The sequence below is a fragment of the Cervus elaphus genome, chromosome X, assembly GCF_910594005.1.
Source record: "Cervus elaphus chromosome X, mCerEla1.1, whole genome shotgun sequence".
NCBI lineage: Eukaryota > Metazoa > Chordata > Mammalia > Artiodactyla > Cervidae > Cervus > Cervus elaphus.
The window spans coordinates 102,990,751-103,007,663 of record NC_057848.1 but is presented as its reverse complement, the minus strand read 5'-3'; the positions used below and the strand labels follow the sequence as shown (position 1 = coordinate 103,007,663).

Here is a 16,913-nt window from a genome sequence, read left to right as displayed (position 1 = left end):
CACCTCAAAACGTAAGCAGTTCATTTACATTTCAATTTTAATTCTGATACCTATTTTTGGGTTTATAATGAGTTCAGGAAGGAACAAATCAAGAATGTGTTTATAACTCACATGGACATTACTCACCCACATTTGGAGGTTTCACATAATTTACAGGTAGTTCTGGAGGTCTGCCTCTATGTAGAGCTGCAAAAGCAGAGCCATTCCATAGTGTACTCTTACAGTCTACACAAAAAGATTCAAAAGTTAGTCAAGGCATAGAATATTTTTTAAACTGCACCTCAGAGGCAAATGTCTATTTTAAATTTCATTTGTTGAAATACATTTATAACTATTAAAACCACAATAAAAAAATAACATATATGTTTAAACATGCTATAATCTATATTATGGCAGGTAAACACCAATGCCTTCATATTATCATCAGGATATTTTACTTTCTGTGCTGACCTAGAATCAAAGCTCTTATTATACATATATTTGAATCTTATGTAAATATGTCATGGATTAATACGGTTTTAAGTTTATATTGGTCCCCTTCTGGATCTTTAGGCTTACACATGTCTACTCATATAAAACTGTATAAGCAAGGAAATGAATATAGCACAAGTATGCCAAGTAAAATTCAGAAATTTATACTTTGTGTATGCTCATGTTATGGAGTGACTGCCAGTACTGTAACAGGTAACAACACTATGTATCAGATGAAAACTGAGTAAAAATAGTTGTGTTTTTTGTCTTTAATGTTTATGTCAAAATTCAAGCAAATATGAAATATTCCTAATAATTCAACTTTGAAACAAAAGTATTCTACCAATCTCCCAAAAGATGTCAAGCTAACTGAATCGAAGAATTTCCTTAAATTATAAAAGAGATAATAAAAAAACTGGTATCATTTATGCAACCATTTATTTATCTTTGTGAATTAGGATTTTTAAAAACATTATGCTAAAAAAGCAAAACAGAAATAAATTGGTTTCTAGATAGACCTGAAGTATTTAATTCACTAAGGCATCCTTAACACCTAATTACACATTTTTATGTTCAGAAAATTCTATCTATATAATTTACATACTGGGGTTCCATGTAAAACTTTGGGGAGGACTTCCCTGGTAGTCCAGTGGTTACGAATCCATCTGCCAATGCAGGGGATGCAGATTCGATCCCTGGTCCAGGAAGATTCCACAAGCCATAGGGCAACTAAGCCTGTGTACCACAACTACTGAGCTCGTGTGCCACAGCTACTGAAGTCCTAGAGCCTAGAGCCTGTGCTCCGCAACAAGAGAAGCCACGGTAATAAGAAACCCAAGCACCACAACTAGAGAGGAGCCCCTGTTCACTGCAACTAGAGAAAGCCTGCACACAGCAACAAAGACCCAGTGCAGCCATAAATCAATTAATAAATTAAAAAACAACTTTGGGGAAAATCTGTAAAAGACTGAAAACAGTGGAGTAGAGTAACTGTTACTGAAAAATGATGGATTGATACCTTTGTTTAAATATCTTTAAATATAAACATCTTGACAAATCATAATTCTAATTTACCTGTTATGAAATACCCCTTGTGATTAGAATATCAAGACTCAAAGATTAAGAACATCAAAATGTAATGAAAGAATATTTTACACATTTATACTGTACTAATCAGAGCAGTGATCTTTTGAGATCTCTATTCCACAGGGTTACAAAGAGATTTTATATCCTTTACCTCTACAGTATTCACTGTTTTACAGAAAAGGGCACCATTTAGGCCTCTAGAAATTTACTTGTATACTAGGAAAATAAAAGCAAGATTGGCAAGATAAGAAACACTAGAAGAAAATTAGTATTTAGAAAAGCCTGGGAACATTTCATTCACATAAAAATATTCCTTTCTCTAAAAACTGTAAAAATCTTACCTTTGGCATCCCTTAACAGAGACTGCCGACCAACACCGAGTAATGTCTGTACCCCAGGAACACTCTGAGGGATCTCCTTATCTAGTAAGGGACCAATCCGCTCACAAATTTTAAGGAGGTAGTCTGGAGGAATGTGTGCATTGGCTGCCACCTAAAAAGCATAAATGAAATACAGGAAAACAAATTTGGTTTAAAAACATTACCAAACTGCTCCAATATGGAACAAAGTACAATTTTAAAGTACACAACAAGGAAAACAACATTTTAAATATTTAATACTTCAACCAAATTTAGGAAACAGCTACAAAGAATTAAGCACCATTTAAACAAATATTAACCTGTAAATGACAAGGCAGTTTAACTTACTTTTACATGTTTTGATTAAATCATTTGCTTAGCTGTTCATCTTATACAAGTAAGTGTTACAAAACAGCAAAGAAGTACAAAGATGATGGCTAAATTCTACTAGTACTTGATCAGCAGGGACAAACTGATCAAGAATCAGAGAATCTAGATTCTATATAAATGATAAGAATGCAAACAAAGGTATTACTTCCATAAAACTCCCACTTAAGCCCCTTTAGGATTAACAGTACATATTTGCTTAATTAAAGCAGCACTCTTTCCCTAAAAAAGCTAATTGGTTTTCAAAAGAGTATAAAATTAATGATAATTTTATATACCATGTTCTAAACAACTAACCTATGTACTTAAAATTCAATGCAACAACTCATTTGTAAAACACAATTTTTGAAGATGGTTAACAAATGCAGACAGGAATGAGACAATAAAACAACAAAAGTGGTTTCCATTTTTTATCTAAGCTAGTGTTAAAGTTACGGATGTGTTTCACAAATACCTAATTATTAAAACAGTAAACAGGGTAAACTAGAATATTAAAAATCCTTAGATAAAAAGAACACCTACATTCTCATCTTGACAAAAGGTCCTAAAATCTATCTAGTTATAAAGTTACAATGCCAATTTTTCTAAGTGCTATAGAGAGAGAGAAACACATATGTGTGTGTGTGTATATATACCTGCCATCACATAGAACACACATCAATATATTACCACCAAATCAAGAACAATATAGTACAAAAGATAATTTTGTAAATCATCCTTAATGATCACCAGCAGAAGAGATTATGTGTGTTCTTGATAAATACTGGTTCACTGAATCAATGAATAAATAAAAATCCAAAGTCTACCTACAAGCAAAATCAGAAGAATTCACAGAGGAAAAATATTTCTCCTATCAGATTGTTTTCTTAGGAAACACAGGTTGAAGAACTACAATCCAACATGTATGTAGGATCTGGGAATAAGTGATCTACTATGACTTTTTAAAATTATTTATTGCCAATTATCTTTTACAAGCCCCCTCGAAAACCTTTTTTTTTTTTTTTGCCACAGGACATGACATGTGGGATCTTAGTTCCAGACCTGGGATAGAACCCATGCCTCCTGCTGTGGAAGTATTAACCACTGGACCATCGGAGAAGCCCCCACAAACCAATTTTGATCTACCCAAATCACTGGGGCCTGCGCAACTGTCATGATGGTCTGGAAGAATGGCAACTTAATCTGATTACTTTTCATTTGCATCTGGATTGGGACAAAGGATCAAGCCAATTCTTTCAGTTACTTCATACAAATCTAGTTTGTTTCTAAGCAATTAACTACATAGAACTAAAATAATACAAGTAATATTAAAGTCAAAGCAGGTGATGATTCAATTTAAAAGCCCCCCCTTTTTTTTTTGTTACCTAGAGACACTGATGGGCTTCCCTTAAAGAATCTATTGCGCTGGAGAGGGTGTGGAGAAAAGGGAACCCTCTTACACTGTTGGTGGGAATGCAAACTAGTACAGCCGCTATGCAGAACAGTGTGGAGATTTCTTAAAAAACTGGAAATAGAACTGCCATATGACCCAGCAATCCCACTTCTGGGCATACACACTGAGGAAACCAGATCTGAAAGAGACACGTGCACCCCAATGTTCATCGCAGCACTGTTTATCATAGCCAGGACATGGAAGCAACCTAGATGCCCATCAGCAGATGAATGGATAAGGAAGCTGTGGTACATATACACCATGGAATATTACTCAGCCGTTAAAAAGAATTCATTTGAACCAGTTCTAATGAGATGGATGAAACTGGAGCCCATTATACAGAGTGAAGTAAGCCAGAAAGATAAAGAACATTACAGCATACTAACACATATATATGGAATTTAGAAAGATGGTAACGACAACCCTATATGCAAAACAGAAAAAGAGACACAGATGTACAGAACAGACTTTTGAACTCTGTGGGAGAAGATGAGGGTGGGATGTTTCGAAAGAACAGCATGTATATTATCTATGGTGAAACAGATCACCAGCCCAGGTGGGATGCATGAGACAAGTGCTCGGGCCTGGTGCACTGGGAAGACCCAGAGGAATCGGGTGGAGAGGGAGGTGGGAGGGGGGATCGGGATGGGGAATACGTGTAAATCTATTGCTGATTCATGTCAATGTATGATAAAGCCCACTGAAAAAATAAATAAATTAAAAAAAAAAAAAAAGAATTTATTGCAATGCAGAAGACCTGGGTTCGATCCCTGGGTTGGGAAGATCCCCTGGAGAAGAGAAAGGCTACCCACTGCAGTATTCTGGCCTGGAGAATTCCATGGACTGTATAGTCCATGGGGTCACACAACGGAGCGACTTTCACTTTTCAGAGACACTGATATCCTAGAACCCTAGTTTGTAATTCATCATCTCCACAAGAGGGCATTCCTAAATAGGCCTACACACAAATATAATTAATACTCCCAAAAATATATACATCACAAAGAAAAAAGCCTTAAAATACAGCATATTAACATCTATAATAGTTTGTGCCTTTTTCCCAAAAAAAACTGTCTTGTATAAACTGGGCTTCTGTTAACATTTTCCACCAAGAAAATGTTATAAGAAGGCTTTACACATGATGGTAGTTGATGTCTTCAGTGGTATTTTCTATTCTATCAATTTTCTTTTCCTCATTTCATTACCATCTCAAGAGTTACAAAAAACTAACTACCCTAGAACTTGAAATATACAGTAATATATACCCAGAAAATAGGAGTTCTCTGATATGAATTTTGAGAATTACCCTCTTATAGAAACCTGTCAGATTTATGTCTTTTTTATGATTATATAAATTTTATTAAGAATCAAGCAGTAAGAAAAGGACAAAAAATAAATATAATCTTACTTCAAAAACCCTTACTACTTAAAGTTGAATATTTCAACAATTATGTCTTGAACTGAAATCTTAGGCCCCCTGGCTACTTCATTTTATAAAAACAACGATGTTTAGGGACTTCCCTAATGGTCCAGTGGCTAAGACTCCAGGTTTGACCTTTGGTCAGAGAACTAGTTCTCACATGCCACAGCTAAGAGTTTGAATGCTGCAACTAAAGATCCCGCATGCAGCAACAAAGATCAAAGATCCTGCCTGCCGCAACTAAGACAGATGTGTGTGTACATCCAAATAAATAATGAAAACAAATTTTTTAAAAAATGATGTTCGATTTTCAGGTGTGTGTGTGTGTGTACGTGCGCACATGGGTGTGCATGTGCACGCTCATTTCCGTCTGACTCTTTGTGACCCTGTGAACTGTAGCTTGCGAGATCCATGGAATTTTCCAGGCAAGAATACTGGAATGGGTTGCCATTTCCTCCTTCAGGGGATCTTCCCAGCGCAGGGACTGAACCTATGCCTCTTGTGTGTGTCTCCTGCATTGGCAGGTGGATTCTTTAACATCTGCACCAACAATTATATAAACTTTTTATCATTTCCTCGGTAATTATTTTAAAACACAGAATCATTAATTAAGCAACTAAAACAAGGCTCATCTACTCTCAAATTCTCCCCCTTGAAAATCTGCATTATAAACTATTAAATAAAGTTCACAAGTTTGCTTTTCACCCTATACAACAGAAAAATTACTCAACTTCTAGGCAGTCCCATTCAAAAACTGATTACTCTAAAATCAATAAAAATTTGATTATAAAACAGTACTACAGGAACACAGAGAAATTCTATCAACACAATGGCAGTAACAATACTTTTGAGTTTGAACATGCTCTTCTCCTTTAAATAACATTAGCAGGCTTCCAGACTTTATCAGCACAGTTCTTGCAAATAACAGTGTCTTCTAAATCAAACTTCAGGACTTAGAAGTGGTATAAACATTTACTTCAACCCATGTTCTTTGATTAAAGCTGGAATTTCTTAAAGGTGATCTTTTTAAACATAAGAACTCTTACCTACACTCAGTAATTACATTTCTAAGTTTTTAAAAAAATTCTATATTAGAATTACATGTGAATATAATGAAATATATAATAAAATATAATATCAAAAGTATGTATTAAAAATATTCTATGAAATTAATGCCTTATTAAAAGCTATTTTTTTATTAAAACTCAAAGCATTCTAATTTCAATTATTTAACCAAATTTCTCTTTCTGGAATATAATGACCAACAAGTAAGAGAACAAGTGCTTTCAGATTGGAAGAAGAAAACCATTCTCTAAAAACACAGTTCAAGAGTATAATACAAACTTCTGTATTATTTTGTTAAAAAAAAAACTCCAAGGAGTTAAATTATAAAACTTTTGAACTGGAAGGATCCTTATATATAATTAACTTAATTCCATATCTGAGTAGGAAAAACAGATTCAGAGAAATGATGTCCAATGGTCACAATGAATGAATAGCAATCTGGGTCTCTCTGCCCACTGTTATTTCTATTACTGCCCCATTAAGGCAGCTGAAAAATGAAGGTGATTAATACAAAGACTACAAAAAATTAAAACTATAAATCTGAATAAACTGAAAGAAATTAAATGAAGCCTAGATTATAAATAACCTTCTTAACAGGAAGACTGGCTGACCTAAAGAGCAAATCTAACAACTGAAATTACCACATTTCAAAATCATTATGACAACTGAGAAGACCAGAGAGATCCTACTAGTCATAATTAGTTAAAAGAAATCCAGCTGGGCACTGAATAAAACACAAAGGGTCCCTAATCTCAGGGGGCCAGGCCTGCACCAAGAGCTATATTTGAAATACTAATTTTCAGATGGCCATGATAGTATTTTTACTTCAGCGTTTTGAAATAATAGGATCAGACAAGTAACTAAAAAACGAAGAAAACAGAATTGTATATTTTGTTTTATAACTAAAATCATGACTACATAGGAAAACTGAAGAATGAAACTGAGAACATATGCTGAAGAAGTAAAATGCAACATTTTATCTGAGATTTAAAATGTTCTTTTTTCTGGTGGAGGAGGGGGAAGAGAAAAAGCACATACGCAGTTTATCATAGGACTTTCTGATATCTAGGGACAGAAAACGAAACAGATTTTGAAAAATACAGCAAGGCTTTAAGATAAGCATGATACTCTTAAGTCTAAGAGCCTGAATTACTCAAGTTCTAAAACTGACTAGCTGTTACTCCTTTTGGGAGTGTGATACAGGGAAAAGACTTGGATTTGAATTTTTCCAGCATCCCCAGGCCCCTACTTATGTGACCTGCGAAGTTATTCAGCCTCTCTGACTCTGAGCTCCCTCATCTGTAAAACAGGGAGTAATGATAGCTACTTAATATTATTTGTAAAACAAAAACAAAACCATTCACTTACGCATTCATTCATTCAGACGTTTAAAGTATAGGGATATAATGAAAGATTAAATTGCTGCCCTAAGAGGATCCATAGTCCAAGTTGGGAAAACTAATAGATAGAAACAAATCAAATCTACAAGTGCCCAGAGGTTTAGTACAGAAAGCTAAAGGCATAAAGTACAGTACCTCATTCACCCTGGGGATAGGGGTTCATGTCTAATTTCACACCCGGATTCTAAGTGAAAGGTAACAAGAGAGACAAGGAGAAAGCATTCCAGGCAAAAAGAAAACACTTTCACAGTGCCTAGTACATACATCTCCTCAAGGTTTAAGATGCACCTCCATAACATTAAGTTAAAAAAAAAATCAAACACTATCCGGAGTACCATCTGGTTTTGAAGTAAAAAAATGCACATATTTGTACAAAAAAGAAGAATGAAAGAGAATATTAAAAATTAATAGTTCATTTTCTGCTTGATACATTCCAGTAAAATATAAATGTCTACAATAATCCAATATTACCTTTATAATTTTAAAAAATTAGTTTTAATGTTTGATGAATTTGAAGGAGAAATGAAAAACTGGGCAGCAAAGGAAAGAAAACAGGCCTCCCCATTGTAGTAATAACCACTGGTTAACAGGGTGGGCTACAGTGTTAAGACTTCCTATCACTTTCTTTTGAAAATATTAATCATAGTTCATAGCATCTTTTTCTTTTTATTAGTTTTAAGATTTCCTCAGGAATGAAACAGGCAAAGCAATCCACCTAGGGCTCAAGTATTCTCTGGGTTATACTGCCTCAAGAAAGTACTAAAAGTACTATAACTTTAAGGTCAGATGACATCGAGACAAGAACTAGGGACCCAACCACATTCTACAAGTTTCTCAGGAGAGAAAGGTCCAATGAAAAGAACTCCATGCCAGCTAGCAGATTAGCATATGTAAAAAGTATATACCATGAAACACTGTTTTAAAATTTAAGAAAATTGAACAAGTAAGAATTAGTTAATTATAAAGCGCCACGGTAGGTACTAAAAGGCATAAGAAAAACACATTCAACAAGGTAATATAAAGTACAAGAAATAAATTATCAGTCATGTGTAGAAAATAAGATTAGGATAAGAAGAAATCAATCAGAAGGGTTGAGGATCCCTGCAAGACATGGGAAAAGATACCTTCCACTTCTTAAAAATCAGTGAATACTGTTCCAGTATTACACTGAATTATCTTCTGTAATTCATAAAAATGCAAATAACACTAAATATCTTTTGACATAATAATCATTCTTTGTTTAACACAGATGCACTTCAAAAACACTCATTTTGGGCTCAATTCTGACACTTTCTAAATGCTTTTTTTAATGTTACTATTATATATATCGCTTACCTTATAAAAAGAAAAATTACTAGGAAAATTGGGTAGTGATAATTAGCTAGCTAAGAAAACATAAATTCTGGGGTCATAGTTCTTCAGATTTTAATGCTGGTCATTCAAACTCTGTGTTCTATTTTTAAAATACAGTAAATTGTAGTAACCAACTTATTTGCGCTCATTTGCATTCTTTCATATTTAACTCATTTGATCCACATAACAACCTTGCAAAACAGGTGGGGGTTCTTATTTTATAAATGAAGAAATTGATCCTCTAAGAGGTTAAGTAACTTGCCCAGGGTGGCTCGGCAAGTAATGACTAAATATTATGGCCTTTTCTACTACCCACAAAATTCTATTTGAAAAAATTAAAAGCATCTCTAAAATATGACATAAGCATTAAACTGACTTTAAATTACTATTTTAATCCCTACAAAAAAATTATTAATCAATCAATAACCAACATCAGTAAAACTTTAACAAAAACACACAAACTAAACTTAATAGTCAAATGTCACAAAGGTTCTTTCGGGACAAAATTTTATAAGAAACATTCACCCAATCCAAATTCTTACTCTCTTCATTTACTTAATACCATCTCATTTGTGCTGAGATACTAGTTCTCCCAGGACTGATGAGAAATCTCCAAAGGGGTTTTAATCACTGAAAATGTATTCCTAGAGCCCAAGTGTGGGGGGAAAAGCCAAGGATCAATCCAGATGAATAGCTAAAACTGATGTGGCTCAAGCAAATCAGTAGCAAAGAATACCAGTTTCCAGACATTGATTGCTGTCTGCCATACCTATCAGTTAGCATTATATCTACAAGGGGGTCAAGCAGCACATGCCTTTTGGTTTCCCACGATGCATTCTGTTCCTAACTATGGCTGTGTGTTCACATAACAGTTAATAAGTCACACATGCTTAAATTGCTTCCACACTTAGAGATGCAACAACCATGCTACTAGCACTCAAAGATCATTCTACAGTTCTACTAGACAGTTTAAGCTATTACTAGTAACTAGAGAACAAGAGCTGGGTAAGAGGAGAAAAAAATACAGGTATGTCTGGAATTCAAATATGGTATTTAAAAGCAGTTGGTGAGGATCAAATGAAATAATGTGAAAACATTTTTAAACTTAAGTATATTAAATGCAGGTATAAATTCTTATAATGGCATATATCACCATAGATGTATTACTTTTAAAGATACGAGTGAAGATTAAAATCTTGATAAAGTTTTCTTTTTTTTTTTTAAATAGCATAAAACTGCTTCAAGTCTTTTCCATATAAAACAAAGGCAATACAATCTATGCCACTCCAAATGTAAGCACTAATTGGTGCTTTCAATTCTACAGATGAAAAATGCTGAATAAATGTAAAAATAAACACCACACCTAAAGATAATTATGTCTCTGGTTCAGTCTTATGATAAAAGTACCCACAAAATGATTAAAAAATCTTAAGGTATGTCTTTAAAAATGTTTCCAAGTCATCTTTCCAATATGTAAAATTTGTGTATTAACAAAAACTATTCATTTACACACACACACACACACACACACACACACACACACTCCTCACTGCTCTGTCATTCCCAATGATCATCCCCAGTAAAGCTCCAAGGAGGAAGTAATAAAATAGTGAACAATTCAACAGGGTCACCACAAATGAAAGGACATTTGTAATTACTTAAATTATCTACCTTAAAAAGTAAGAAGCAAATCTAATTCTATTATATTGTAAATAAGTCAAGCAGAAATAAAGAAAAATCCTCAGATCAAACTTCAGAAACAATCACCCTGACTTCAAATCTCTCCCTGTATCACTACAAAACTCTGAAAATTAATTTAGAATTGTCTAATGTCATAATAAAAAATGTTACAGTTCAACATATACTGACAAACATTTCACCAAGACTCATTTTTAAAAGGCACTTTAGATCCCAACATGTTGATATTTGGCTGCAAGTAGGTTTAACAAAAAAAGCACCTTTCCTGGTGTTTCAAATTATAAGTAAAACACTAAATCAGATTTAAGAAAGAAAAAGAGGGATTTTTAGACTATGTAATAGTAACAGTAGTAATACGTGCTGAAGAAATCCAACATATTACCTTAGTATTCTTCTGGATAAATCAAGCTAAGCAGGATAGTTTTTTTACAATTCAATTAAAAATATTCATATGGACAGAAAGGCAGGATTTTTGTTTCAAGTATGTAGTATACATGACTATGCAATTTTAATTCACTATTTTGATATCCTTGTTTATACTCCTTTCCCTCTTTATTATGCATTTGTATTCTTTCCTTTTAATATCCCAGTACATTTAAGTTTGAAATTCTGCAATATAATTTAACATATAAGGTTATACTAATTAATAACACTTTGTCCTAAATTTCAATAAAAAATATGTAGCTAAATCAAAGATCACACTGTTTAAATCCATTGTTCTAACAGCACTTTAAAAAATACCCCAAGAAAAACATCCATCTCTCCTACAATGAAGCCACTCAAAATCTCACATCAGATTTGAAATCATTTTTATCAACAACTGATGAATCTAGCAATCCATCTAACACTACACACTCAGTTCTCAGCCACATCTTTTCCTTCTGTTCAAATTCTTATTCAGCTCTGTTTCATCTCCCCTTACAAAGAAATCTATAGGTAGAGAACAGACATATGATGAAAAATAAAACTATATTATCAAAATGTATTATCCCTAGAAAAATTGGATCCTGGTGTGGAAAAATAAAAGCCTATATGTACAACATAAAAATTAAGCAAAAATCAAAGAAGATAACACTATCTAAACTAAGGATAATATTAATAGAGAAATTCTGTGTATATAAAAATTAAAAATGTATAAGGAATTATAAAAACAATAAATTAAAAAGAAAGGTGAAAATCATGTATACACAGGAATATACAAATGGATTAACAATAATTAAAAAATAACTTGCTAAAGTTAAAGCCTCACTAACAGAAAATAGCTAATTAAATAAACAAAGAGGATTATTTTCACCTATTAAAGCCACCAAAATATTTTAAAAATTCATTCTAAGTATCTAGACGGTTAGATTATAAATTAGTACACTCTCCTGGAGAGCAATTTTATAATATATAAAATGGATGAGACCCCTGACCTGATAACTCCACTTCAGAAATATAGCCCAGGAAAACAACTGGGGAAAAAAAGGGAGAAAAAGCAGAATGACTACTTAACTATGCAAAGATATTAGTGAAAAACTGCAAGTAACCCAAATGCTCAACTAGCAATTGAGTTCTAATCACAGCAACTTAAATAAAATTGAATCTTTCCTTGCCATTAAAATAACAATAGCTATTCAAATATGGATAAGTATATGTAAAAGTGTTAAGAAAATATAAAGCATGAAGTGGATACTTATTGCAAATACATGAAAATATGCCTTTACAATATAAGGAAAGGAAGTCTAGTAAACTGGGCTTTGTTTAGTTTTTTGTTTTTCTCTGTGTGTGTTTCTGTGTATATGTGTGTGTGGTTAGAAGACTGTATTTTTAATAATTTTGATGCTCATTTACTTTTTACCACATCAAGTTAATTTTTAAAAAGGGTTTTCCTTTTAAAAAATGCTACTTGCTTAAAATGGTAGACTTAGAGACAAATAAATGTTAACCAAAAAAATTGTCGATACACCTTAGTATGAAGCACTATTTTCAAAACCACATTAGTCATGAAGTGTTAAAACATATTGGTAGACATTGTTGTTTTTGCCCTTTTTTGGCAGGACTTCAGTCCAACAAAAAGGTGTGACTACAAATTAAATAAACTGGAAATACAAGCAGTTTTTCAGAAATAATTTTTATCTATCTGAGAATTTTTGCCATTTAATAATAGTACAGATGATGGAGTTTATCCTCATCTCAAGTATTATACCATTTTCTGTGCTTTGCAAAACTACAAAATTTAGTTTTTGTAATTAGCATGGCTTCATTCTTATAATTTAATAAAAAGAAAAATCAAATGAACACCAAAGTAATTTAAATATTGTCTTGCTGAAAGCAAACTTTAAATTATGTTATTTATATTTAGAGTCTACCACATCCTCCAACTTTCTTTAATTTTCCTCCATTCGGATCTTATCAGAAGGAAAAGTAGCTGAATTTAGATTTTAGTAACATCATACCTTTCTCCTTCCATTTCCTTCCAACTGACTGTGCCAGTGGATAACATAAGGTAACAAACCCCCCCCCAAATAAAAAGGATCACCTTTTTGTGTGTGTCAACGCCAAACAGAAGGTGCATTTACACTATGAATTATATCTATAAGACAAACAACAGTCAATCCAAAGCTTTTCGTCCTTTACTAAAGTACATTCTGTTTTAAAATTTTAAAAACCATTGTTGTCTCCTTGAAAATCCCAAGTCGTGTTTCATTAGTCCTCAAAAAAACGCATAATATATAGTTCTTATCTAGTGAAATTTTAAGTACACAAACGCGATTTAATAATGACTAAAGCTATTTTCTAAAATCTGAGATACACAATGATTATGCTATTATTCCTCAGTCGATTATCTAAACCTGGCAAGTTTTGTAATTAGCTCGATGCTCCCTACTATTTTTAATTGTGCCGTTTTTCCCTAGTCCGGGGTCTGTCAATTCCCCTTCGGAAGCCCCTTCGCCGTGCCGCCCGACTGCTCGCCCCCCCCTCCCCAAAAAAGGCTAAGCCTGGCCTCAGTTCCCGTATTTTAAGCCAGGACCAACCAGAAACCAGTTTTCTTCCACTAATCCGGAACTCCCGGCTGTTACCAACGCTGTCATTGGCCAGCGTCAGTCCTGGTACGTGCCCCAAGATAACCCCCGGGTTTCTCTCCTTTTTCCCCCTACAATGGGCCTTTCCTGATGTTTGTAACATATTTATAAACCACAATACGGCATCTCTGATAACCAACTCACATTCTTCAAAGTTTTCGGGTGGAAACAAACGAGGCCAAGGGGAGGGCAAGATACCCTTTCTCCGACTCGCCAAGAGGGGGGAAGGGACGTTCATCGGCTCAGCACGGAGCTCTAGAGCCGCGTCGGTAGAGGGGTCGGGGGTAGGTTGGGGGTACAAGGTGGTGGAAAGGGAGTGAAGAAAGAGTTGGGTTGAGTTGAAATGAAAACTTTACTCACCAGATCCTCGAAGCTTCTTCGGTGCTCTCTCCCCTCCCAGTCTAAGCGGCGCGGAATAAGCTGGGGGCCGGCAAAAAGAAAGGGTGGAGGGGGCAACGATAAAGGCCAAGCCTCTGCTCCGCATCAACCCGACCCAGCTTGGGTCCGGGTCCTCGACCCTTGGCGTCTTTATTTCTCTGGCATGATAGCTGTTGTCTCAGAGCTAGACGAGTGTGTGTGGGGAGGGGTGGGGGGGAGGCCGAGGAGGAGGAAATCCTGAAAAACCACCTCCCACAGGCATAAAATGGGGTGAGTTAGGACCCCAGAGATATCCGCCCCCTTTGAGGGAAGGAGCCGGTTCACCCCTGTAGCAACAGCTATGAGTGCCCAGATCTAAGGCTCCCTCCCAGCCCTTGCCCTCCGCCCCTTACTTGCCCTCCCCTTCCTCCAGTCTCACCCAAACCCTACCCACCTCTTCTCGACGGGGCTACGTACCTGATGCTCCTCGAGTTCCTGCACTAGCACCTGAGCAAAAGGGAAACACGGATTACGACGAGCAGCTCGGGCCATCACCCATTCCTCCCTCCCCAATTCGAACCCAGCCGCTGGCTGTAGAGCTACTCAAGGCCGGCCTTTACCTCAACCACAACGAAACCGCACACTCTGCTGCCTCAATTTCCCCATTGGGACCATTCCCCAAGACTCCCAGATCTCCTTCCCCTTCTCACCTGAGCGGATTTGTTGCAGGGTCCGGATTGCAAGAATCTAGCGATCAGGTAATACAGCTCTGAGGAAAAGGAGGGGGGCGGGGGGAGAGGTTGAGAGGGAGGCAAAGAGAAATAGAAGCTTTTTCAAAAGAAACTGACAGCCGCCGCGCTAAGCCCCCATCCTCTTAACCCCCGGACACAGCCACCCACCGGCTTCGATCTGGGTAGGTGCCGCCGCCATCCTTTTCCTGAGGGTGTTTGGGGGCTTCGCTCCAGAGGGGCTGGCGGGGGAGAGTGGGGGCGCTGTCTCTATTGTGGTGAAGCCCCCATGCCCAGGAGTCCCGCCGCTTCCGCCGCACTCCGCGTCCCAGTTTCGGTCTTTCTCGGATTCATCGCATCACGTTTCGACCCATAGATATTCTAGCCCTAGAGCTGAGGAGGCGGAGGAGGAAGGAGAGCAAGAGAGAGAAGAGGAGGGAGGAGCCGAAGTGGCGGAGGGGTGGGCGGGGGCAAAGGGGGTGGAGAGAGGGGAGGGTAAAAACTGTAAGAGGTAACTGCAGCGCTCGTTGTTCGCCGCCAGGGGCACTAACGCAGCCGCCAGTCCTCCTCTCTCCTAGACGTCCACGGTTGCCTAGCTACTACTCCTAGAAGGAAGGGGAGGTGCTAACTGATGGCCGACGCTCTGGCAGCCGCCGCAGAACTCGGTGGTGACGTTCCCTTCCGCGAGCTTCTGAATCCTTTGCCCTTCCTGTGAGAGCAGTCAGGTCTTTTCCTGTTAAGGACTTTTCCCTTTGGCTTTGTGATGAGGGACTTGTGAGGAGCCAACTTGACTCAGCGTCTTTCGTAGATTTCCTCACGGCACCAAAGAGGCTTTATTTTTTTACCTCTCTTCCAGCGAAAGGAGGTTAGCCACTAAAGTGTCTTGTGACTGAGAAAGAAAAGGATCTCCTACTTCGTGGTCACTTGTTTTTTTCTTTAAAATGATTTTTGTACCGGGTGAAAATCCTGTGTAGTTAGCAGTCCAGAGGGCAGGGCTCTTATTGTTACAAAGAAAGAGCAGCTATCAAATGTCCCCAGATTCTGATAAATAATTCAGGAAGAATTTGCTGTCAGACATGAAACATTTTATTTTTCCACTTATGAATGTTTCAGTTCAGTTCAGTTCAGTTCAGTTCAGTCGCTAAGTTCTGTCTGACTTTTTGCGACCCCATGAACCACAGCACGCCAGGCCTCCCTACCAATCACCAACTCCCAGAGTTTACCAAACTCACGTCCATTGAGTCGGTGATGCCATCCAACCATCTCATCCTCTGTCGTCCCCATCTACTCCTGCCCTCAATCTTTCCCAGTATCAGGGTCTTTTCCAATGAGTCAGCTCTTCGCATCAGGTGGCCAAAGTATTGGAGTCTCAGCTTCAACATCAGTTCTTCCAATGAACATCCAGGACTGATCTCCTTTGGGATGGACTGGTTGGATCTCCTTGCAGTCCAAGGGACTCTCAAGAGGCTTCTCCAACACCACAGTTCAAAAGCATCAATTCTGCACTCAGCCTTCTTTATAGTCCAACTCTCACATCCATACATGACCACTGGAAAAACCGTAGCCTTCACTAGACGGACTTTTGTTGGCAAAGTAATGTCTCTGCTTTTTAATATGCTATCTAGGTTGGTCATAACTTTCCTTCCAAGGAGTAAGCATCTTTTAATTTCGTGGCTGCAATCACCATCTGCAGTGATTTTGGAGCCCAGAAAAATGAAGCCAGCCACTGTTTTCACTGTTTCCCCATCTATTTGCCATGAAGTGAATGTTTAACACATGCCATATCTGTCCCTTTCCTATAGGATAACTTTCAGTTGTGTCTTCAAATGCTGCCAAAATATTTTTACGTTAACCATGAGTTTTTATTCATTTTTTCATATCTGTATGCAAGGTATTTTACAGGTTTGGGGCAACGTTTGTTATTTAATATAAACCGCCTAACTTTTAGTATAATACTGGTTTTCAGTATTTGGTTATTGAACTATTTAAGTGATGAAAGGATTTGTAGAGTAATTGACACATATAATGAACAGTCTTCATCCCTATTTTCTCTTTCAGTTCGGTTCAGTCACTCAGTCATTTCTGATTCTTC

At 36.6% G+C, this 16,913-nt stretch overlaps 1 protein-coding gene across 1 annotated transcript in view; it reads right to left on the bottom strand.

Moving 5' to 3' along the window:
• BRWD3 (bromodomain and WD repeat domain containing 3) overlaps positions 1-15,262 on the bottom strand; it is a 136,278-nt gene extending 121,016 nt beyond the window's left edge. The window contains exons 1-6 of the mRNA XM_043895502.1: positions 14,993-15,262; positions 14,804-14,862; positions 14,571-14,600; positions 14,097-14,156; positions 1,899-2,049; positions 127-225 (exon numbers count right to left, since the gene is read on the bottom strand). Of these exons, the coding sequence (XP_043751437.1) occupies positions 127-225; positions 1,899-2,049; positions 14,097-14,156; positions 14,571-14,600; positions 14,804-14,862; positions 14,993-15,023 (430 nt within the window). The 5' untranslated portion in view covers positions 15,024-15,262. The remainder of the gene's footprint in view (positions 1-126; positions 226-1,898; positions 2,050-14,096; positions 14,157-14,570; positions 14,601-14,803; positions 14,863-14,992) is intronic.
• Between the last annotated feature and the right edge of the window lie 1,651 nt (positions 15,263-16,913).